At 53.4% G+C, this 24,876-nt stretch overlaps 2 protein-coding genes across 8 annotated transcripts in view; both read left to right on the plus strand.

Moving 5' to 3' along the window:
* Window positions 1-443: 443 nt before the first annotated feature.
* Window positions 444-18,201, plus strand: LOC133362813 (neuronal cell adhesion molecule-like). 7 transcript variants are annotated; one of them, XM_061581761.1, is made up of 8 exons: window positions 8,901-9,884; window positions 11,200-11,389; window positions 11,533-11,622; window positions 12,574-12,666; window positions 13,003-13,114; window positions 14,420-14,586; window positions 14,864-15,073; window positions 17,287-18,201. In XM_061581761.1, the coding sequence occupies exons 1-8, from the start codon at window positions 9,786-9,788 to the stop codon at window positions 17,439-17,441; spliced, it is 1,116 nt and encodes a 371-aa protein (XP_061437745.1). In that variant the 5' UTR covers window positions 8,901-9,785; the 3' UTR covers window positions 17,442-18,201. The 7 variants fall into 7 exon arrangements, with proteins under 7 accessions (XP_061437748.1, XP_061437745.1, XP_061437744.1 ...); XM_061581764.1 differs by lacking the exons at window positions 8,901-9,884; window positions 17,287-18,201 and adding an exon at window positions 444-471 and having other exon boundaries at window positions 11,011-11,389; window positions 14,864-15,350; XM_061581760.1 differs by lacking the exon at window positions 17,287-18,201 and having other exon boundaries at window positions 11,533-11,610; window positions 14,864-15,356.
* The window catches only part of LOC133362834 (uncharacterized), a 31,730-nt gene continuing 24,381 nt past the window's right edge, over window positions 17,528-24,876 (plus strand). The window contains exon 1 of the mRNA XM_061581776.1: window positions 17,528-17,649. Within this exon, the coding sequence (XP_061437760.1) occupies window positions 17,528-17,649 (122 nt within the window). The remainder of the gene's footprint in view (window positions 17,650-24,876) is intronic.

Here is a 24,876-nt window from a genome sequence, read left to right on the forward strand (position 1 = left end):
AATGTCCACATTGTTGAGCTGAGCACACACACCCAAGGGGTCTCTGTTCAAGGGAGGGAGCAATGGAAAATTAATCTTAATCAACTTAAACTCTAATCCCGCTACGTGACGTCACCACTCAGCATGACCTCATCGGCGTGAAACGCCAGGGGCAGGTGTACCTTGCTAGTGACGTCATGTCACCAAAGTATTCACCCCAACCCGTCTCAAGGCAGCGTGACGTCACCTCTGCCTTGGTCACTTCCGTTATCTGTTCAAGCACTATCCTTATTTGGGCAAAGCCACGCCCACTGACTGGCGGCTCATTAACATAATTTATTCGTGAATGACGTCACGAGTTCGTTGTGACCGGTTCGGCACCCACGGCCCATCCCTCCACGTGTGGGCCAGGCTCATTAACATAATTTATGTAAGTTACAGAGCCGCTCAAGTGACGTCATGTCACCTGCTGCTGCCGCGTGACGTCACGAGGTAACGGAAAGTTGCCGCTCGGCGCGGGAACTGAAATCTGAGGCGAGAAATTGTCATCGCGGTTGTGGTGGTTGTTGTTGTTGTGGTGGTTGTTGTTTACCGAGGTAGAGCCTCGCGCTCTCTCTCGTAGGGATGTCAATTGAGTAGCAGCGAGCATGGAAGCGATGTCCGCGTTGTAACTTTACAACGCGGGGCCTTGCCTCCTGCCCTCGCCTGGTCGCGTTCGCTTCAATTCTCTCGCTTCGTTGAGCAATTTCGATGTAAAGCTTCTTTCGTGACTGCAGTGATTCATCTTCTTGGTTCTTTCGGTAAAGTCACGTAGAATAGAAATAAAAAAATAAAACAATAAAACTATACAATTGTATTATGTTTTATATCACGTAGAATTGAAATAATAAAATAATAAACATAAACCAATAAAATAATAAAAATAAAACATAATAACCTTGTAATGTTTTATATCACGTAGAATGGAAATTATAAAATAATAAAAATAAAACTATACACTTTTATTATGTTTTACATGATAAACTTTTATTATATTTTACATCACGTAGAATGTAAATAATAAAATAGTAAAACTAATATGTTGAATATTTTTATTATTTCATTATTTCCATTCTAAGTGACTTTACCGAAAGAACCAAGAAGATAGTTTAGCAACCTGTGGAAGAACGCGATCAGCCAGGCGAAGCGTTAGTTCTCGGTGAAGTCACCATGTAGGTAAGAAATGAATACAAATTCATAAAAGTAAAAATAGAAATAAAATATAAACAAATCACGACGTTTCGGAGGCAACACAAGTCTCCGTCATCAGGTGGCACCGTCACAGCCACATTTGCTGTATCAAGTGAGGCGTTTTTATTAATTTAATCTATAATGTAGACTGTAGCCTGGTTATTAAGCTGGGTGAGTGTACTGGCAGTCTATAATGCAGACTGTAGCCTGGTTATTAAGCTGGGTGAGTGTACTGGCAGTCTATAATGTAGACTGTAGCCTGGTTATTAAGCTGGGTGAGTGTACTGGCAGTCTATAATGTAGACTGTAGCCTGGTTATTAAGCTGGGTGAGTGTACTGGCAGTCTATAATGTAGACTGTAGCCTGGTTATTAAGCTGGGTGAGTGTACTGGCAGTCTATAATGTAGACTGTAGCCTGGTTATTAAGCTGGGTGAGTGCACTGGCAGTCTATACTGTAGACTGTAGCCTGGTTATTAAGCTGAGTGAGTGTACTGGCAGTCTATAATGTAGACTGTAGCCTGGTTATTAAGCTGGGTGAGTGCACTGACAGTCTATAATGTAGCCTGTAGCCTGGTTATTAAGCTGGGTGAGTGTACTGGCAGTCTATAATGTAGACTGTAGCCTGGTTATTAAGCTGGGTGAGTGCACTGGCAGTCTATAATGTAGACTGTGGCCTGGTTATTAAGCTGGGTGAGTGTACTGGCAGTCTATAATGTAGACTGTAGCCTGGTTATTAAGCTGGGTGAGTGTACTGGCAGTCTATAATGTAGACTGTAGCCTGGTTATTAAGCTGGGTGAGTGTACTGGCAGTCTATAATGTAGACTGTAGCCTGGTTATTAAGCTGGGTGAGTGTACTGGCAGTCTATAATGTAGACTGTAGCCTGGTTATTAAGCTGGGTGAGTGTACTGGCAGTCTATAATGTAGACTGTAGCCTGGTTATTAAGCTGGGTGAGTGTACTGGCAGTCTATAATGTAGACTGTAGCCTGGTTATTAAGCTGGGTGAGTGTACTGGCAGTCTATAATGTAGACTGTAGCCTGGTTATTAAGCTGGGTGAGTGTACTGGCAGTCTATAATGTAGACTGTAGCCTGGTTATTAAGCTGGGTGAGTGTACTGGCAGTCTATAATGTAGACTGTAGCCTGGTTATTAAGCTGGGTGAGTGTACTGGCAGTCTATAATGTAGACTGTATCCTGGTTATTAACCTGACTCATTGGCCTTGCCTGCATCCCTCCACGGATGTTCATCTTCTGTGGGGGCATAAGTAACCACGACCACCACTCCTCGCCTCTGGTTGATGGGAAGGCGTGCCCAAAGTAGCCTGGGCTTACAGCTTCCCACACCTCACCGCCACACCCTGTTGTTTGGCAGTCTCCAGCCCCGAGTAGAGGACTGTCCACCCCTCATGGTGGCAGGAGCCAGAGCCGGTCCACCGGACCTCCTGAATGCCACAGAGATCCAGGCGGTACCGGTCCAGCTCCCGACAGAGGAGTGGCAGCTTCTCCTCCGCAGTGAGCGTTAGAACATTCCACGTGGCCATCCGTAGTGGCTTTTCATTGTTTCTGGAGGAGCCCCGAGGGTGAAGATTCAATCTCCTGGCTCCGCCAAATGGGGTTTGGCCAGGAGACGTCATAGAAGCCTGTCCCCCCGGGGCCTCCGGCACAAGCTTATTAGTTAGATATTTAAGTCGTGGTTTAGTGGTAATTTATTGAAGGTGGAGGGGTTACCAGCCCCTCGCACCCGTCCAGAGCCCCCATTTAGCCACTGTGGTGGTCACAGACGCCATGAGGGGAAAGGCCAATCGGAATTGGCCCTCCCCCCCACACACACAGACACACACACAGACACACACACAGACACACACAGACAAACACACACAGACACACACAGACACACACAGACAAACACACACAGACAAACACAGACACACACAGACACACATCACAGAGACCCATAGACTCATCACACAGAGACCCATAGACTCACCACACAGAGACCCATAGACTCACCACACAGAGACCCATAGACTCATCACACAGAGACCCATAGACTCATCACAGAGACCTATAGACTCAGCACACAGAGACCCATAAACTCATCACACAGAGACCCATAGACTCGCCACACAGAGACCCATAGACTCATCACACAGAGACCCATAAATTCATCACACAGAGACCCATAGACTCATCACAGAGACCCATAGACTCATCACACAGAGACCCACAGACTCACCACACAGAGACCCACAGACTCACCACACAGAGACCCACAGACTCATCACACAGAGACCCACAGACTCATCACACAGAGACCCATAAACTCATCACACAGAGACCCATAGACTCGCCACACAGAGACCCATAGACTCATCACACAGAGACCCATAAATTCATCACACAGATACCCATAGACTCATCACAGAGACCCATAGACTCATCACACAGAGACCCACAGACTCACCACACAGAGACCCACAGACTCACCACACAGAGACCCACAGACTCATCACACAGAGACCCACAGACTCATCACACAGAGACCCACACACTCACCACACAGAGACCCACAGACTCACCACACAGAGACCCACAGACTCATCACACAGAGACCCACAGACTCATCACACAGAGACCCATAGACTCACCACACAGAGACCCACAGACTCACCACACAGAGACCCACAGACTCACCACACAGAGACCCACAGACTCACCACACAGAGACCCACAGACTCATCACACAGAGACCCACAGACTCACCACACAGAGACCCACAGACTCATCACACAGAGACCCACAGACTCATCACACAGAGACCCACAGACTCACCACACAGAGACCCACAGACTCATCACACAGAGACCCACAGACTCATCACACAGAGACCCACAGACTCACCAAACAGAGACCCACAGACTCACCACACAGAGACCCACAGACTCATCACACAGAGACCCACAGACTCACCACACAGAGACCCACAGACTCACCACACAGAGACCCACAGACTCACCACACAGAGACCCACAGACTCACCACACAGAGACCCACAGACTCACCACACAGAGACCCACAGACTCATCACACAGAGACCCACAGACTCATCACACAGAGACCCACAGACTCATCACACAGAGACCCACAGACTCACCACACAGAGACCCACAGACTCACCAAACAGAGACCCATAGACTCACCACACAGAGACCCACAGACTCATCACACAGAGACCCACAGACTCACCACACAGAGACCCACAGACTCATCACACAGAGACCCACAGACTCATCACACAGAGACCCACAGACTCACCACACAGAGACCCACAGACTCATCACACAGAGACCCACAGACTCATCACACAGAGACCCACAGACTCACCACACAGAGACCCACAGACTCACCAAACAGAGACCCACAGACTCACCACACAGAGACCCACAGACTCATCACACAGAGACCCACAGACTCACCACACAGAGACCCACAGACTCACCACACAGAGACCCACAGACTCACCACACAGAGACCCACAGACTCACCACACAGAGACCCACAGACTCACCACACAGAGACCCACAGACTCATCACACAGAGACCCACAGACTCATCACACAGAGACCCACAGACTCACCACACAGAGACCCACAGACTCACCAAACAGAGACCCATAGACTCACCACACAGAGACCCATAGACTCACCACACAGAGACCCACAGACTCACCACACAGAGACCCACAGACTCACCACACAGAGACCTACAGACTCACCACACAGAGACCCACAGACTCACCACACAGAGACCCACAGACTCATCACACAGAGACCCACAGACTCACCCTCCACACACGTGGCCTCACCACTCACTGAGAGCGCTGTTGTGGCGAATTGTAGAAACTGTAAACGTAAAATCACTTTCCATTCATTCACTCATCCACCACACTCACTACAAACACACTCAGCACTCACCCCACACACACTCACCACACACACCACTCACTCACCACTCACTCGACACACACTCACTACACACACACTCACTCACCACTCACCCCACACACACTCACCACACACACCACTCACTCACCACTCACTCCACACTCACTACACACACACTCACCACTCACTCACTACACACACACTCACCACACACACCACTCACTCACCACTCACTCCACACACACTCACTACACACACACTCACCACTCACTCACTACACACACACTCACCACACACACCACTCACTCACCACTCAATCCACACACACTCACTACACACACACTCACCACTCACTCACCCCACACACACTCACCACACACACCACTCACTCACCACTCACTCCACACACACTCACTACACACACACTCACTCACCACTCACCCCACACACACTCACCACACACACCACTCACTCACCACTCACTCCACACACACTCACTACACACACACTCACCACTCACTCACTACACACACACTCACCACACACACCACTCACTCACCACTCACTCCACACACACTCACTACACACACACTCACTCACCACTCAGCCCACACACACTCACCACACACACCACTCACTCACCACTCACTCCACACACACTCACTACATACACACTCACCACACACACCACTCACTCACCACTCACCCCACACACACTCACCACACACACCACTCACTCACCACTCACCCCACACACACTCACCACACACACCACTCACTCACCACTCACTCCACACACACTCACTACACACACACTCACCACTCACTCACTACACACACACTCACCACACACACCACTCACTCACCACTCACTCCACACACACTCACTACACACACACTCACCACTCACTCACTACACACACACTCACCACACACACCACTCACTCACCACTCACTACACACACACTCACCACTCACTCACCCACTCACTACACACACACTCACCACTCACTCACCCCCCACCACCCACCCCCCCACCCACCCCCCACACACTCACCAATGTGACTCTACAGAGGGGTGAGTGGCTGCTCTCTGGCTAGGCATGCGATGGCTAGGCATGCGGTGGCTAGGCATGCGATGGCTAGGCATGCGATGGATAGGCATGCGGTGGATAGGCATGCGATGGATAGGCATGCGATGGATAGGCATGCGATGGATAGGCATGCGGTGGATAGGCATGCGGTGGCTAGGCATGCGGTGGCTAGGCATGCGGTGGATAGGCATGCGGTGGCTAGGCATGCGATGGCTAGGCATGCGGTGGCTAGGCATGCGATGGATAGGCATGCGATGGCTAGGCATGCGATGGCTGGGCATGCGGTGGCTAGGCATGCGATGGATAGGCATGCGATGGCTAGGCATGCGGTGGCTGGGCATGCGATGGCTAGGCATGCGATGGCTGGGCATGCGATGGCTAGGCATGCGATGGCTAGGCATGCGGTGGCTAGGCATGCGGTGGCTAGGCATGCGAGCTACATGACCCAGCCAACGCAGCCTTGCCTGCCGGAGGAGCTCACCGATGGGACTTTGTCCAGATCTCAATCTTAATTATGGAGCTTTCGTGACTGCAGGAATTATTCTTTGGTTCTTTCGGTTAAGTCACGTCTAAAGATAAAATAATAAATTATTTAATTTATAAAATAATGATTTACTTATTTTATTATTTTATCTCTCGGTTAAGTCACGTCTAAAGATAAAATAATAAATTAAAATAAAAGCATATTATTTTAATTTGTTATTTTATCTTTAGACGTGACTTAACCGAAAGAACCAAGATACACACAGATACACACACACACAGATACACACACACACAGATACACACAGATACACACACACACAGATACACACACACAGATACACACACACAGATACACACACACACAGATACACACAGATACACACACACACAGATACACACACACACAGATACACACACACACAGATACACACACACACAGATACACACAGATACACACACACACAGATACACACACACACAGATACACACACACACAGATACACACACACACAGATACACACAGATACACACACACACAGATACACACAGATACACACACACACAGATACACACACACACAGATACACACAGATACACACACACAGATACACACAGATACACACACACACAGATACACACACACAGATACACACACACAGATACACACAGATACACACACACACAGATACACACAGACACACACACACAGATACACACACACACAGATACACACAGATACACACACACAGATACACACACACAGACACACACAGATACACACAGACACACACAGATACACACAGATACAGATACACACACACAGATACACACACACACAGATACACACACACACAGATACACACAGACGCACACAGACAGACACACACAGATACACACACACACAGACACACACACAGATACACACACACAGACACACACAGATACACACACACACAGATACACACAGACACACACACAGACACACACACACAGATACACACACACACAGATACACACACAGATACACACACACAGATACACACACACAGACACACACAGATACACACACACACAGATACACACACACAGATACACACACACACAGATACACACACACACAGATACACACAGACGCACACAGACAGACACACACAGATACACACACACACAGACACACACACAGATACACACACACAGACACACACAGATACACACACACACAGATACACACAGACACACACACAGACACACACACACAGATACACACACACAGATACACACACACACACAGATACACACAGATACACACACACACAGATACACACACACAGATACACACACACACAGATACACACACACAGATACACACACACAGATACACACACACAGATACACACACACAGAGACGCACACAGACACACACACAGATACACAGACAGACAGACACACAGACAGACACACACACAGATACACACACACAGATACACACAGACACACACACACAGATACACACAGATACACACACACAGATACACACACACAGATACACACACACAGATACACACACACAGATACACACACACACAGACACACACACAGATACACACACACAGACACACACAGATACACACACACACAGATACACACAGACACACACACAGACACACACACACAGATACACACACACACAGATACACACAGATACACACACAGATACACACACACAGATACACACACACAGACACACACAGATACACACACACACAGATACACACACACAGATACACACACACACAGATACACACACACACAGATACACACAGACGCACACAGACAGATACACACAGATACACACACACACAGACACACACACAGATACACACACACAGACACACACAGATACACACACACACAGATACACACAGACACACACACAGACACACACACACAGATACACACACACACACAGATACACACAGATACACACACACACAGATACACACAGATACACACACACACAGATACACACACACAGATACACACACACACAGATACACACACACAGATACACACACACAGATACACACACACACAGACGCACACAGACAGACACACACAGATACACACACACACAGACACACACACAGATACACACACAGACACACACAGATACACACACAGAGACGCACACAGACACACACACAGATACACACACAGACAGACAGACACACAGACAGACACACACACAGATACACACACACAGATACACACAGACACACACACACAGATACACACAGATACACACACACACAGATACACACACACAGATACACACACACAGATACACACACACAGATACACACACAGAGAGTCGCACACATACACACACACAGATACACACACAGACAGACACACACACAGACAGACACACACACAGATACACACACACAGATACACACAGACACACACACACAGATACACACAGATACACACACACACAGATACACACACACAGATACACACACACAGATACACACACACAGATACACACACAGACAGACAGACACACAGACAGACACACACACGTGTGGGTCGAGTGTAAACCAATCACAGGGATGATTAGGTGCGCACAGGATACACGGATAAAGTTGTTAAGTTAAAAACTCATGTTTATAACGTCGTTATTTCGTCAACTTTGCTGCAAACAAGACGAACTCACGCGCGGCCGCGTCTTGAGGACGACCATAGTTGTTAAATGTGTTAGATGTAATAATGTTTTATTTGCTTAATCCTACATTTTAATTGTAACGCTTCAAGTGGCGGGGCAGTTGGTTGGTTGGTGAGGGAAGGGCCTCATCCCCTACCAAGATGGCGTCCACAAGCAATTTAATATCGCGCCTCATCCCCTACCAAGATGGCGTCTACAAGCAATTTAATATCGCGCCTCATCCCCTACCAAGATGGCGTCTACAAGCAAGTTAATATCGCGCCTCATCCCCTACCAATATGGCGTCTACAAGCAAGTTAATGTCGCGCCTCATCCCTTACCAAGATGGCCTCCACAAGCTGGTTAATGTCGCGCCTCATCCCCTACCAAGATGGCCTCTCCGAGCTAATAAACTTCGCGACTCACCAGGATGGCCTCTGCAAGGTAATGAACATTGGGACTCACCCCTCACCAAGATGGCTTCGTGACGTGGCACAGTCACCAGCGGCACCTCCCCTACTGCCGAGAATGACGTCACGGCCGTCCACACATTGAGGACACCTTTCCAAGTCGGGCTTAATGACGTCACGACTCCTCCCCTACTAAACATGACGTCATGTCCCCTGTCTAAAACACATTGAGACTCTTCGATTTAAAGCTTTCGTGTCTCCTCGACAGACCCGTTCTTCACCTGAGGACGGCTGCTTGCGTTGTGGCCGAAACGTCGTGGGAATTATTTTATTAAGTTTTATTTTTATTATTTTATTATTTACAAGAAGATCAATGGGCAGTGCTGAGTCTATGGTGCAGTGTTGAGTCTATGGTGTAGTGTTGAGTCTATGGTGCAGTGCTGAGTCTATGGTGTAGTGTTGAGTCTATGGTGCAGTGTTGAGTCTATGGTGCAGTGCTGAATCTATGGTGCAGTGTTGAGTCTATGGTGCAGTGTTGAGTCTATGGTGCAGTGTTTATCAAGTTCTACAGAATCTGGTTCGCACTACGATTTATAAAAGCCCCCTGCTGCTGAGGCCCCACGTGACCACAGCTGGTCACGTGGTCGCGTGGATTTGTCTCCGAGTCGGTTCTCGCCTCTAAACTGCAACCGCGACGCGTCGAGAGGATTTGCCGATTGCTCTGAGCGTCACCTGGAGGAGACGAGACGCGTCGCAGCAGCAGGTGGCGAGACGCAGCAGGTGCAGCAGCAGCAGGTGCAGCAGCAGCAGGTGCAGCAGCAGCAGGTGCAGCAGCAGCAGGTGCAGCAGCAGCAGGTGCAGCAGCAGGTGCAGCAGCAGCAGGTGCAGCAGCAGCAGCAGGTGCAGCAGCAGCAGCAGGTGCAGCAGCAGCAGGTGCAGGTGCAGCAGCAGGTGCAGCAGCATGTGCAGCAGCAGGTGCAGCAGCAGGTGCAGCAGCAGCAGGTGCAGCAGCAGGTGCAGCAGCAGGTGCAGCAGCAGCAGGTGCAGCAGCAGCAGCAGGTGCAGCAGCAGCAGGTGCAGCAGCAGCAGGTGCAGCAGCAGCAGCAGGTGCAGCAGCAGCAGCAGCGGTGAGTGGCGTCTGTGTCCGTGTGTGCGCACAGGGTCGTGTTCACTCTGCCTGCTGCACTCACGGCGCGTCCTGTGGGTCGTGTTCTCTCGCCCAGAGCCCCGGCTGGACACCTGTGACGAGGAGCTTCACAGCTCTTCGGATTCCTCCTCCTGCAGCCAAAATAGAGATTATTACTCCTGCCCCCCCCCCCTTCACCCCTCCTGCTTCTACCCCCTCCTAGCCAAGTGAAGGAAGCCGCCAGGCTGACCATCTGCACCCCCGCCCCATGGAGGCTGTCACCACCATCACCACCATCACCACCACCATCACCACCATCACCACCACCATCACCACCACTCGTGTCGTGCCCTTGCTGCTGCTGCTGCTGCTACAGGGCGACCTTCAGGGCCCCTTGGCGCTGCCGCTGGACCGTGAGTAGCAAACAGCCGCCACCCCCTTGAGACGCCCCCCCCCCCTCTACACCCACCAGTGGTCCACTAGAGACCATCAGCTCCACCCTCGTGACTTCACCAGACCATGGCCACTGCGAGCGGCGTGGTTCTTCTTCTTGCAGGAGCGCCCCGGCTGTTGCAGACGACAGCTGCAATGAAGCGGATCGACGTTCAAGCGGAGCCACATCCTCTAAACACGTGTGGGTCTCTGTGTGAGTACAGAGACCCACACACTACTCACACAGAGACCCACACACTACTCACACAGAGACCCACACACTACTCACACAGAGACCCACACACTACTCACACAGAGACCCACACACTACTCATATAGACCCACACACTACTCACAGAGACCCACAGACTACTCACACAGAGACCCACACACTACTCACACAGAGATCCACACACTACTCACACAGAGACCCACACACTACTCACACAAAGACCCACAGACTACTCACACAGAGACCCACAGACTACTCACAGAGACCCACACACTACTCATAGAGACCCACACACTACTCACACAGAGACCCACACACTACTCACACAGAGACCCACACACTACTCACACAGAGAGCCACAGACTACTCACAGAGACCCACAGACTACTCACACAGAGACCCACACACTACTCACAGAGACCCACAGACTACTCACACAGAGACCCACACACTACTCATAGAGACCCACACACTACTCACACAGAGACCCACACACTACTCACACAGAGACCCACACACTACTCACACAGAGACCCACACACTACTCACAGAGACCCACAGACTACTCACACAGAGACCCACACACTACTCACACAAAGACCCACAGACTACTCACACAGACCCACACACTACTCACACAGAGACCCACACACTACTCACACAGAGACCCACACACTACTCACACAGAGACCCACACACTACTCACACAGAGACCCACAGACTACTCACACAGAGACCCACACACTACTCACACAGAGACCCACACACTACTCACACAAAGACCCACAGACTACTCACACAGAGACCCACACACTACTCACAGAGACCCACAGACTACTCACACAGAGACCCACACACTACTCATAGAGACCCACACACTACTCACACAGAGACCCTACTAACACTCATAGTTTGCTGTGTTTTCGCCCGCAGTTGCGGTTATCACGTCTGGCAACGTACGGTGCAAAAGAAGTTCCAACTCCGCATATGCAGAAAGCCAGCAAGCCTCGGACAGTCGTAGGAAAGGTGCACGACTGCGACATCGCACACACGCACAGGGCCCAGTTAAGTTCGCGTTTGTTGAGGTGCGGCGCCGCAAGTACTTGATCGCGACCCCCCGCGTGACCCCCTCATGACCCCCACGTGACTCCCGCGTGACCCCCGCGTGACCCCCGGGGTCGGGCTGGCGTCCCCTCGATAGGAGAACTACAACGGCAGTGACTTGTTCTATGGGAACCTCATTTGCCACTAAAAATATGATAATTGGTTGTTTACCCTTCTAGCTGGCAACACAACAGGAGCGACCCCCCCCCCCCCCGCCCGCTCGCTGTCTCTTCCCCCCCCCCCCACCGCCTCACACAGCCAGCCCCCCGGAGATGCTGTCGCAGGCGGAGCGTGTGTACGAGGCGGGAGAGGGAGAGGCGGTGTTCATGGAGTGCTCCGTGTCGGCCTGGCCACCCGCCCACATCCTGTGGTGAGAGCCACTTCAATGTCAAAGTGTCTCCCATAGACTTCAATGTCAAAGTGTCTCCCATAGACTTCAATGTCAAGGTGTCTCCCATAGACTTCAATGTCAAGGTGTCTCCCATAGACTTCAATGTCAAAGTGTCTCCCATAGACTTCAATGTCAAAGTGTCTCCCATAGACTTCAATGCCAAAGTGTCTCCCATAGACTTCAATGTCAAAGTGTCTCCCATAGACTTCAATGTCAAAGTGTCTCCCATAGACTTCAATGTTAAATTGTCTCCCATAGACCTCAATGTCAAAGTGTCTCCCATAGACTTCAATGTCAAAGTGTCTCCCATAGACTTCAATGTCAAAGTGTCTCCCATAGACTTAAATGTCAAAGTGTCTCCCATAGACTTCAATGTCAAAGTGTCTCCCATAGACTTCAATGTCAAAGTGTCTCCCATAGTCCTCGATGTCAAAGTGTCTCCCATAGACTTCAATGTCAAAGTGTCTCCCATAGACTTCAATGTCAAAGTGTCTCCCATAGACTTCAATGTCAAAGTGTCTCCCATAGACTTCAATGTCAAAGTGTCTCCCATAGACTTCAATGTCAAAGTGTCTCCCGTAGACTTCAATGTTAAAGTGTCTCCCATAGACTTCAATGTTAAAGTGTCTCCCATAGACGTAAATGTCAAAGTGTCTCCCATAGACTTCAATGTCAAAGTGTCTCCCATAGACTCCAATGTTAAAGTGTCTCATAGACTTCAATGTTAAAGTGTCTCCCATAGACGTCAATGTCAAAGTGTCTCCCATAGACTTCAATGTCAAAGTGTCTCCCATAGACTTCAATGTCAAAGTGTCTCCCATAGACTTCAATGTCGAGGTGTCTCCCATAGACTTTAATGTCAAAGTGTCTCCCATAGACTTCAATGTCAAAGTGTCTCCCATAGACTTCAATGTCAAAGTGTCTCCCATAGACTTCAATGTCAAAGTGTCTCCCATAGACTTCAATGTTAAAGAGGAGGGGGAGGAGGGAGGGGGGAGGAGGGGGGGAGGGGGAGGAGGGGGGGGAGGGGGGGGAGGATGAGGGGGGGGGAGGGCCGCGTAGATCTTGCCGCTCCAACGTCCCCGGACGTTCACTCCGCGTCTCCCAAAGCATCTCAACACCCCCAGCGGCGTCGCCGTCAAACCCCAACGGTTCACACCCCCCCCACCCCCCCATACCCCCCCCACCCCCCCCACCCCCCCATACCCCCCCATACCCCCCACCCCCCCCATACCCCCCCCCACCCCCCCCATACCACCCCCACGCCTCCCCGCGCACCGCCAGGTTCAGGAACTACCGGAGCCTCTCCGTGACGGGCGAGCGCTACCACGTGTTCGAGAACGGCACCCTGCGCATCTTGGACTTGCGTCGCGAGGACGCGGACACCTACACCTGCTTCGCCACCAACAACCTGGGCTCCAGCCAGCTGTGCGCGCACCTCCACGTCCCGGGTGAGCAAAGTCACCGCCGCTGCCGGCAAACCCCTCGGGGAGGAATCCCTCCGCGGTGCGGCACCGGCACCGTCACCGCCAACACCACCACCACTACCACCACCACTACTACCATCACTACCACCACCACCGTCACAACCACCACCGCCGTCACTACCACCACCACTACCACCACCACCACCACCGCCACCACCACCACCACCACCGCCACCGTCACCACCACCGTCACCACCACCGTCACCACCACCACCGTCACCACCACCACCGTCACCCCCAGTGGCGTCGGACGGTGAGGATCGGGGCCAGGACGGCTCCGGCTACGAGGAGGAGGAGGATGAGGAGGAGGACGATGAGCAGGAGACCACCGCCCCCGACGCCAGTAGCAGCCGTGACGGTGGTGCTGACGAGGATGACGACGAGGATGACGACGACGAGGACGACGACGAGGAGGACGACGAGGAGGACGAGGTGTCAGCTACCTCGCCAGGTACGCGGGAGGGCCGTGGCTTCCATCGTCTGACCCTGACGATGCAAATGGCCGTGGTCAGCCCAGTGAAGTCGGCAGCGCGGAAAACGGTGCGTTTAAAAACAACGTGTTTCAGACGCCCCGTGTGGATCTCCGTTGGCTGCTCGGGCTCCCAAGTGCAACGCCCCATTCATGCTCAATTTGGAGCTTTGGTGACTGCAGGAATCACTCTTTGGCCGTTCTTTCGGTAAAGTCACGATTGGGTGAGTGGGTGAGTGAGTGGGTGAGTGGGTGGGTGAGTGGGTGAGTGGGTGAGTGGGTGAGTGAGTGGGTGAGTGGGTGGGTGAGTGGGTGAGTGGGTGAGTGGGTGAGTGAGTGGGTGAGTGAGTGGGTGAGTGGGTGAGTGGGTGAGTGGGTGAGTGAGTGGGTGAGTGGGTGGGTGAGTGGGTGAGTGGGTGAGTGGGTGAGTGAGTGGGTGAGTGAGTGGGTGAGTGGGTGAGTGAGTGATTGGGTGAGTGATTGGGTGAGTGATTGGGTGAGTGGGTGAGTGAGTGAGTGAGTGATTGGGTGGGTGAGTGGGTGAGTGGGTGAGTGGGTGAGTGGGTGAGTGATTGGGTGAGTGGGTGAGTGAGTGATTGGGTGAGTGATTGGGTGAGTGATTGGGTGAGTGATTGGGTGAGTGATTGGGTGAGTGAGTGAGTGAGTGAGTGATTGGGTGGGTGAGTGGGTGAGTGGGTGGGTGAGTGGGTGAGTGGGTGAGTGATTGGGTGAGTGAGTGAGTGAGTGATTGGGTGAGTGAATGAGTGAGTGGGTGAGTGAGTGGGTGAGTGATTGGGTGAGTGGGTGAGTGAGTGGGTGAGTGAGTGGGTGAGTGAGTGGGTGAGTGAGTGGGTGAGTGAGTGGGTGAGTGAGTGAGTGAGTGGGTGAGTGAGTGGGTGAGTGGGTGAGTGGGTGAGTGAGTGAGTGGGTGAGTGAGTGGGTGAGTGGGTGAGTGATTGGGTGAGTGGGTGAGTGAGTGAGTGAGTGATTGGGTGGGTGAGTGGGTGAGTGGGTGAGTGGGTGAGTGGGTGAGTGAGTGATTGGGTGAGTGATTGGGTGAGTGATTGGGTGAGTGATTGGGTGAGTGATTGGGTGAGTGATTGGGTGAGTGATTGGGTGAGTGATTGGGTGAGTGAGTGAGTGAGTGAGTGATTGGGTGGGTGAGTGGGTGAGTGGGTGAGTGAGTGAGTGATTGGGTGAGTGGGTGAGTGGGTGAGTGATTGGGTGAGTGAGTGAGTGAGTGATTGGGTGAGTGAATGAGTGAGTGGGTGAGTGAGTGGGTGAGTGATTGGGTGAGTGGGTGAGTGAGTGGGTGAGTGAGTGGGTGAGTGAGTGGGTGAGTGAGTGGGTGAGTGAGTGGGTGAGTGAGTGAGTGAGTGGGTGAGTGAGTGGGTGAGTGGGTGAGTGAGTGGGTGAGTGGGTGAGTGGGTGAGTGAGTGGGTGAGTGGGTGAGTGATTGGGTGAGTGGGTGAGTGAGTGAGTGAGTGATTGGGTGAGTGAGTGAGTGAGTGAGTGAGTGATTGGGTGAGTGAGTGAATGAGTGATTGGGTGAGTGAGTGGGTGAGTGAGTGAGTGGGTGAGTGAGTGATTGGGTGAGTGAGTGGGTGAGTGAGTGAGTGGGTGAGTGAATGAGTGAGTGGGTGAGTGAGTGGGTGAGTGAGTGGGTGAGTGGGTGAGTGAGTGAGTGAGTGGGTGGGTGAGTGAATGAGTGAGTGGGTGAGTGATTGGGTGAGTGAGTGAGTGAGTGATTGGGTGGGTGAGTGGGTGAGTGGGTGAGTGAATGAGTGAGTGGGTGAGTGGGTGAGTGGGTGAGTGAGTGAGTGAGTGAGTGGGTGAGTGGGTGAGTGGGTGAGTGATTGGGTGAGTGAGTGAGTGAGTGAGTGGGTGAGTGAGTGGGTGAGTGAGTGGGTGAGTGAGTGGGTGAGTGAGTGGGTGAGTGAGTGGGTGAGTGAACAAGTGAGGAACAGATTTCAGTCTCAACTGCCAACAACCTCCAAATCTTCCATCTCCTCGGAGGTGGTGCTGGTGGTGGTGGAGGAGTTGGTGGTGTTGATGGTGGTGGTGGTGGAGGAGATGTAGGAGGTGGAGGTGGTGTAGATGGAGGAGGTGGAGGGGGGGTAGGAGGCCCCCCACTCGTACAGCGCTCTCACAGCGATGGCGACTGTCGTCTCGTCTCTCCGCTGGCCCCTTTGCAGCAGCAGCGGCGGCGTCGTCGACGGCGCCAGCGGGGCGGGCGACCGCCACCAGCAGCGGGGCGTCTCGCCGCCTCGCCGCCGCCGCCACTTGGGCCACGGCGCTGCTGCTCGCGCTGGCGCCGCGGGTGGCGCGCGCCGCCTGGCGCCACGTCTAGGAGGAAGCTTCCCGCTCGACGTGGCGCCAGGAGGAAGCTTCGTCACTCTCGCGGATCTCGACGGTCGCGGCGCCCCGTTGGGTGCGATGTCGCGTCTCGCTCCGCGCGTTCACACCGTCGAGTTTCGCTCTAGACAGGCGCCGGGCGAGACGTGGCGGACTCCCTCGCCCGGGACGCGGGAGTCCGTGGGCTCGAGCGCGACGTCTGCGTAGGTGGAGTCAGCGAGCTGTCCCTGCGCTCGTGCGGAATGTTGGTGTCCGGCTCCTCCGCTCTTCCGCTCCGCACTGAGGAACGGTGGTGATGGTGGCGGTGGTGATGGTGGCGGTGATGGTGGTGGCGGTGGTGATGGTGGTGGTGATGGTGGCAGTGATGGTGGTGGTGATGATGGTGATGGTGGTGGTGGTGGTGATGGTGGTGGTGATGGTGGCAGTGATGGTGATGGTGGTGGTGGTGATGATGGTGGTGGCGGTGGTGATGGTGGTGGTGATGGTGGCGGTGGTGATGGTGGTGGTGATGGTGGCGGTGGTGATGGTGGCGGTGATGGTGGTGGTGGTGATGGTGGCGGTGGTGATGGTGGTGGTGATGGTGGTGGTGGTGATGGTGGCGGTGATGGTGGTGGCGGTGATGGTGGTGGTGGTGATGGTGGCGGTGATGGTGGTGGCGGTGATGGTGGTGGTGATGGTGGCGGTGGTGATGGTGGCGGTGATGGTGGTGGTGGTGATGGTGGCGGTGGTGATGGTGGTGGTGATGATGGTGGCGGTGATGGTGGTGGCGGTGATGGTGGTGGTGGTGATGGTGGTGGTGGTGATGGTGGTGGTGGTGATGGTGGTGGTGGTGATGGTGGTGGTGGTGATGGTGATAGTGGCGGTTATGGTGGTGGCGGTGATGGTGGTGGTGATGGTGGCGGTGGTGATGGTGGCGGTGATGGTGGTGGTGGTGATGGTGGCGGTGGTGATGGTGGTGGTGATGATGGTGGCGGTGATGGTGGTGGCGGTGATGGTGGTGGTGGTGATGGTGGTGGTGGTGATGGTGGTGGTGGTGATGGTGGTGGTGGTGATGGTGGTGGTGGTGATGGTGGTGGTGGCGGTGATGGTGGTGGCGGCGGTGATGGTGGTGGTGGCGGTGATGGTGGTGGTGATGGTGGTGGTGATGGTGGTGGCGGCGGTGATGGTGGTGGTGGCGGTGGTGGTGGTGGTGATGGTGGTGGTGATGGTGGTGGCGGTGATGGTGGTGGCGGTGATGGGCGGAGTCGTGAGTACGCGAGAGAGGTGAGAGGTAGCGAAGAGACCTACCGAGGGATTCAATAGGACTGGGAGGGACACGGCTCGTTCGCTGGGTGATTCGCGCTTCGAGACCGCTCGTGTCTAAATTGCAGTCGCGTCGAGAATAAATCCGAGCGTAAACTAGCGACGTTGCGTGGTGTCTGTGGGCGTGGAGAGAGCGTGGGGCGGTGTGAGTGCGCGCGTGACGATCGGCGCGCACTCACCGCTGAGCCATCGCGGACGTTCGTTGCAGGTGTGAATGAGTGGGTGAGTGGATGAGTGACGGATGGGTGGGTGAGTGGGTGAGTGGGTGAGTGGATGAGTGACGGATGGGTGGGTGAGTGAATGAGTGGGTGAGTGAATGAGTGACAGATGGGTGGGTGAGTTAATGAGTGGGTGAGTGAATGAGTGACGGATGGGTGGGTGAGTTAATGAGTGGGTGAGTGAATGAGTGACGGATGGGTGGGTGAGTGAATGAGTGGGTGAGTGAATGAGTGACGGATGGGTGGGTGAGTGAATGAGTGGGTGAGTGAATGAGTGTGTGAGTGAATGAGTGACGGATGGGTGGGTGAGTGAATGAGTGGGTGAGTGAATTCAGCCATGAATGGATTGGAGGTTGATTGGGTTTGTGGGTGGGTGAGTGGGTGGGCGAGTGACTGAGTGGGTGAGTGAGTGGATGAGTGAGTGGGTGAGTAGGTGAGTGAGTAGGTGAGTGAGTGGGTGGGTGAGTGGGTCGGTGAGTAAGTGAGTGGGTTAGTGAGTGAGTGGGTGAGTGAGTAGGTGGTTGAGTGATTGGGTGGGTGAGTGAGTGATTGGGTTAGTGAGTGAGTGGGTGAGTGAGCGGGTGGTTGAGTGAGTGGGTGATTGGGTCGGTGAGTGGGTGAGTGAGTTGGTAAGTGATCAAGCGGGTGGGTGAGTGAGGGAGCATCTCACAGTTTGCTTTCAACTCTGTAGGTGACGTCCAGAAAAGTTGAGTTGGCCGTGGTGGTGGTGGTGGGTGGGTGGGTGATGGTGGTGGTGGGTGGGTGGGTGGTGGTGGTGGAGTCAATGATTGAAGGGTCAACAATTGGGGGTCGATCCCCTTTGGGGTCAACTTCACCGGGGTCCCAGCAGAGGTCTGCCAGGAGGTCTCGAGACTCCAAACGAACATTCAGTGGGGAAGGCGCTAACCACTGCACCACCACTCCCCACTCACACACAGTGAGCTAACCACTGCACCACCACTCCACACACACAGTGAGCTAACCACTGCACCACCACTCCACACTTAAACAGTGAGCTAACCACTGCACCACCACTCCCCACTCACACACACACAGTGCGCTAACCACTGCACCACCACTCCCCACACACACACAGTGCGCTAACCACTGCACCACCACTCCACACACACACACACTGCGCTAACCACTGCACCACCACTCCACACTCACACACTCACACAGTGAGCTAACCACTGCACCACCACTCCCCACTCACACACACTGCACTAACCACTGCACCACCACTCCACACACACAGTGAGCTAACCACTGCACCACCACTCCACACTTAAACAGTGAGCTAACCACTGCACCACCACTCCCCACTCACACACACACAGTGCGCTAACCACTGCACCACCACTCCCCACACACACACAGTGCGCTAACCACTGCACCACCACTCCACACACACACACACTGCGCTAACCACTGCACCACCACTCCACACTCACACACTCACACAGTGAGCTAACCACTGCACCACCACTCCCCACTCACACACACTGCACTAACCACTGCACCACCACTCCACACACACACACAGTGAGCTAACCACTGCACCACCACTCCCCACTCACACACACTGCGCTAACCACTGCACCACCACTCCACACACACACACAGTGCGCTAACCACTGCACCACCACTCCCCACTCACACACAGTGAGAAAACCACTGCACCACCACTCCCCACTCACACACACACAGTGCGCTAACCACTGCACCACCACTCCCCACTCACACACAGTGCGCTAACCACTGCACCACCACTCCCCACTCACACACACAGTGCGCTAACCACTGCACCACCACTCCACACTTAAACAGTGAGCTAACCACTGCACCACCACTCCCCACTCACACACACACAGTGCGCTAACCACTGCACCACCACTCCCCACTCACACACAGTGCGCTAACCACTGCACCACCACTCCCCACTCACACACACAGTGCGCTAACCACTGCACCACCACTCCACACTTAAACAGTGAGCTAACCACTGCACCACCACTCCCCACTCACACACACAGTGCGCTAACCACTGCACCACCACTCCCCACTCACACACACACAGTGCGCTAACCACTGCACCACCACTCCCCACTCACACACAGTGCGCTAACCACTGCACCACCACTCCCCACTCACACACAGTGCGCTAACCACTGCACCACCACTCCCCACTCACACACACAGTGCGCTAACCACTGCACCACTACTCCACACTTAAACAGTGAGCTAACCACTGCACCACCACTCCCCACTCACACACACAGTGCGCTAACCACTGCACCACCACTCCCCACTCACACACACAGTGCGCTAACCACTGCACCACCACTCCCCACTCACACACACAGTGCGCTAACCAGCTTGGTGGTGTTTCATTCTTCGCCTGAGGACGGCTGCTTGCGTTGTGGCCGAAACGTCGTGAGAATTGTTTTATTATGTTTTATTTTTATTATTTTATTACTTCCCTTCTACGTGGTGACTTTACCGAAAGAACCAAGAAGAAGGGGTAACTTGTTAACTGGATGACGAGTGCTGTCACGCACAGAGACCCACAGACTCGCGCAGAGACCCACACGCTCGCGCAGAGACCCACACACTCGCGCAGAGACCCACAGGCTCGCGCAGAGACCCACACGCTCGCGCAGAGACCCACACGCTCGCGCAGAGACCGACACACTCACGCAGAGACCCACACGCTCGCGCAGACACCCACACACTCGCACAGAGACCCACACGCTCGCGCAGAGACCCACACGCTCGCGCAGAGACCCACAGGCTCGCGCAGACACCCACACGCTCGCGCAGAGACCCACACGCTCGCGCAGAGACCCACACGCTCGCGCAGACACCCACACGCTCGCGCAGAGACCCACACGCTCGCGCAGAGACCCACACGCTCGCGCAGAGACCCACACGCTCGCGCAGAGACCGACACACTCACGCAGAGACCCACACGCTCGCGCAGACACCCACACACTCGCACAGAGACCCACACGCTCGCGCAGAGACCCACACGCTCGCGCAGAGACCCACAGGCTCGCGCAGACACCCACACGCTCGCGCAGAGACCCACACGCTCGCGCAGAGACCCACACGCTCGCGCAGACACCCACACGCTCGCGCAGAGACCCACACGCTCGCGCAGAGACCCACACCGCTCGCGCAGAGACCCACACGCTCGCGCAGACACCACACGCTCGCGCAGAGACCCACACGCTCGCGCAGACACCCACACGCTCGCGCAGAGACCCACACGCTCGCGCAGACACCCACACGCTCGCGCAGAGACCCACACGCTCGCGCAGAGACCCACACGCTCGCGCAGAGACCCACAGGCTCGCGCAGAGACCCACACGCTCGCGCAGAGACCCACAGACTCGCGCAGAGACCCACACGCTCGCGCAGAGACCCACCACGCTCGCGCAGACCCACAGGCTCGCGCAGAGACCCACACGCTCGCGCAGAGACCCACACGCTCGCGCAGAGACCCACACGCTCGCGCAGAGACCCACACGCTCGCGCAGAGACCCACACGCTCGCGCAGAGACCCACACGCTCGCGCAGAGACCCACACGCTCGCGCAGAGACCCACACGCTCGCGCAGAGACCCACACGCTCGCGCAGAGACCCACACGCTCGCGCAGAGACCCACACGCTCGCGCAGAGACCCACACGCTCGCGCAGACACCCACACGCTCGCGCAGAGACCCACACGCTCGCGCAGAGACCCACACGCTCGCGCAGAGACCCACAGGCTCGCGCAGAGACCCACACGCTCGCGCAGAGACCCACACGCTCGCGCAGAGACCCACACGCTCGCGCAGAGACCCACACGCTCGCGCAGAGACCCACACGCTGGCGCAGAGACCCACACGCTCGCGCAGACACCCACACGCTCGCGCAGAGACCCACACGCTCGCGCAGACACCCACACGCTCGCGCAGAGACCCACACGCTCGCGCAGAGACCCACACGCTCGCAGAGAGACCCACACGCTCGCGCAGAGACCCACACGCTCGCGCAGAGACCCACACGCTCGCGCAGAGACCCACACGCTCGCGCAGAGACCCACACGCTCGCGCAGAGACCCACACGCTCGCGCAGAGACCCACACGCTCGCGCAGAGACCCACAGGCTCGCGCAGAGACTCTGAACCGGTCCTGGGCCTCCCTTCGGTCGACTCAGCCTCAAATGAGGAGCGCTGTGCGGTAGTTGACATTGCCACTGGGGAGACAAAGGCGGACGGTGCTCTCCGACCCGCCCCTCGTGTCACGGTGACGACCATCGGTGCAGCTCGCCAGAGGCCAACGCGTGTGCAGGCGGCTCTGCCGAGTTGAAGTGATTCCGATATTCGTGAGAGTTGTCGCTGCAGGACGGCGTCAATGTGAATGTGTCGTTAACCCGCTGACACCTGACACGGCCGATTTGTGAGGGTTGTCACCAGTGGCGGCTCCTGCACAATCTCTCAGGGGGGGCAAATGTGTGGATGATTGATAAGGATAAGGTCCACCCATGCAATGGATACATTAACAGCTTAAGCATGTAAAGGCAACTTCACTTCTTTAATATTAATGAAAAATAAAGTGGCTCTTACAATACATCTTGTTTGTTTCTATACTCACTATTAATACAATCCACTCAGTTTCTTTTATTAAAGATTCCACTAGGTGGCGACAAATTATATTGTTGGATGAAACGTGCTGACGTATGATGACGTGAGCACGTTAGGGCGAGCCCTCCCTGAAGCCGTAGAGAATGCTTTGCAGCGCCCCCGTTCGAAAACAAACATCTTTGAATGTAAGTCTATGGGAACACTCGGGGCGATTCTCAGCCGGAGTGAAATCGCCCAAAAAGAGGCGGTACTCCACAGAACGTGACATGACGCTGATTGGACTATATCCAGAGGCACAGTGACGGCTAGCGTGACTCTGTGGTTGAATGACATTGGTGGTGCGTCGCCCAATCGCCCTAGTGAAGAAACCGCCCCTGGTTGTCTCGTTGAGAAAAGGTGCCACTTGGGGTGACACTGGCTCAGCAACGCGGCGTCGGAGACTAAATCCACAATCGTTGTCTCTGCCTTGACACGTTGAGTCGAGTTTGTTCTTTAAAAATAATAATGAAAGTGAACACGAACATTGCTTTGGATTCATCTGCTTGGTTCTTTCGGTAAAGTCACGTAGAAGGGAAGTAATTAAAATAAAACATAATAATTCTCACGACGTTTCGGCCACAACGCAAGCAGCCGTCCTCAGGTGGAGAACAGGTCTGTCAAGTAGACAGCGTCTGAAACGTCGTGAGAATTATATAAAGTTTTATTTTTATTATTTTATTATTTCCCTTCTACGCGACTTTACCGAAAGAACCAAGAAGATCTTGAGTCGAGTTTGTTCATTAAAAATAATAAGAAAGTGAACAGGAGCATCGCTGTGTATCTAGCGTCGTCTTTATTTGTGCGACTCACTTCGTCGCGATCGTTGGACAACGTCACGGGGCCTCAGAGCCGCGTCACAACTCGGCGCTGGTCGAGTGGCAGCGGTGACCCCCGTGTGCCTGTGTAGGGGGCACTGCGTGTTCACGTGCCAACCACGTAGAGACTTCCCCTTGGTTCTTTCGGTAAAGTCACGTAGAAGGGGAGTAATACAATAAAAATAAGTGAGAATTATTTTATTGTTTTATTTTTATTATTCTTTTATTATACATAAAATAATTATATGTTTTATTTTTATTATTCTTTTATTGTACATAATAAAAATATTTTATGTTTTATTTTTATTATTCTTTTATTATACATAAAATAATTTTATGTTTTATTTTTATTATTCTTTTATTGTACATAATAAAAATATTTTATGTTTTATTTTTATTATTCTTTTATTATACATAAAATAATTT

Source organism: Lethenteron reissneri, unplaced genomic scaffold (genome assembly GCF_015708825.2).
Source record: "Lethenteron reissneri isolate LAM-NWPU_2019-01 unplaced genomic scaffold, ASM1570882v1 scaffold_1630, whole genome shotgun sequence".
Classification (NCBI taxonomy): domain Eukaryota; kingdom Metazoa; phylum Chordata; class Hyperoartia; order Petromyzontiformes; family Petromyzontidae; genus Lethenteron; species Lethenteron reissneri.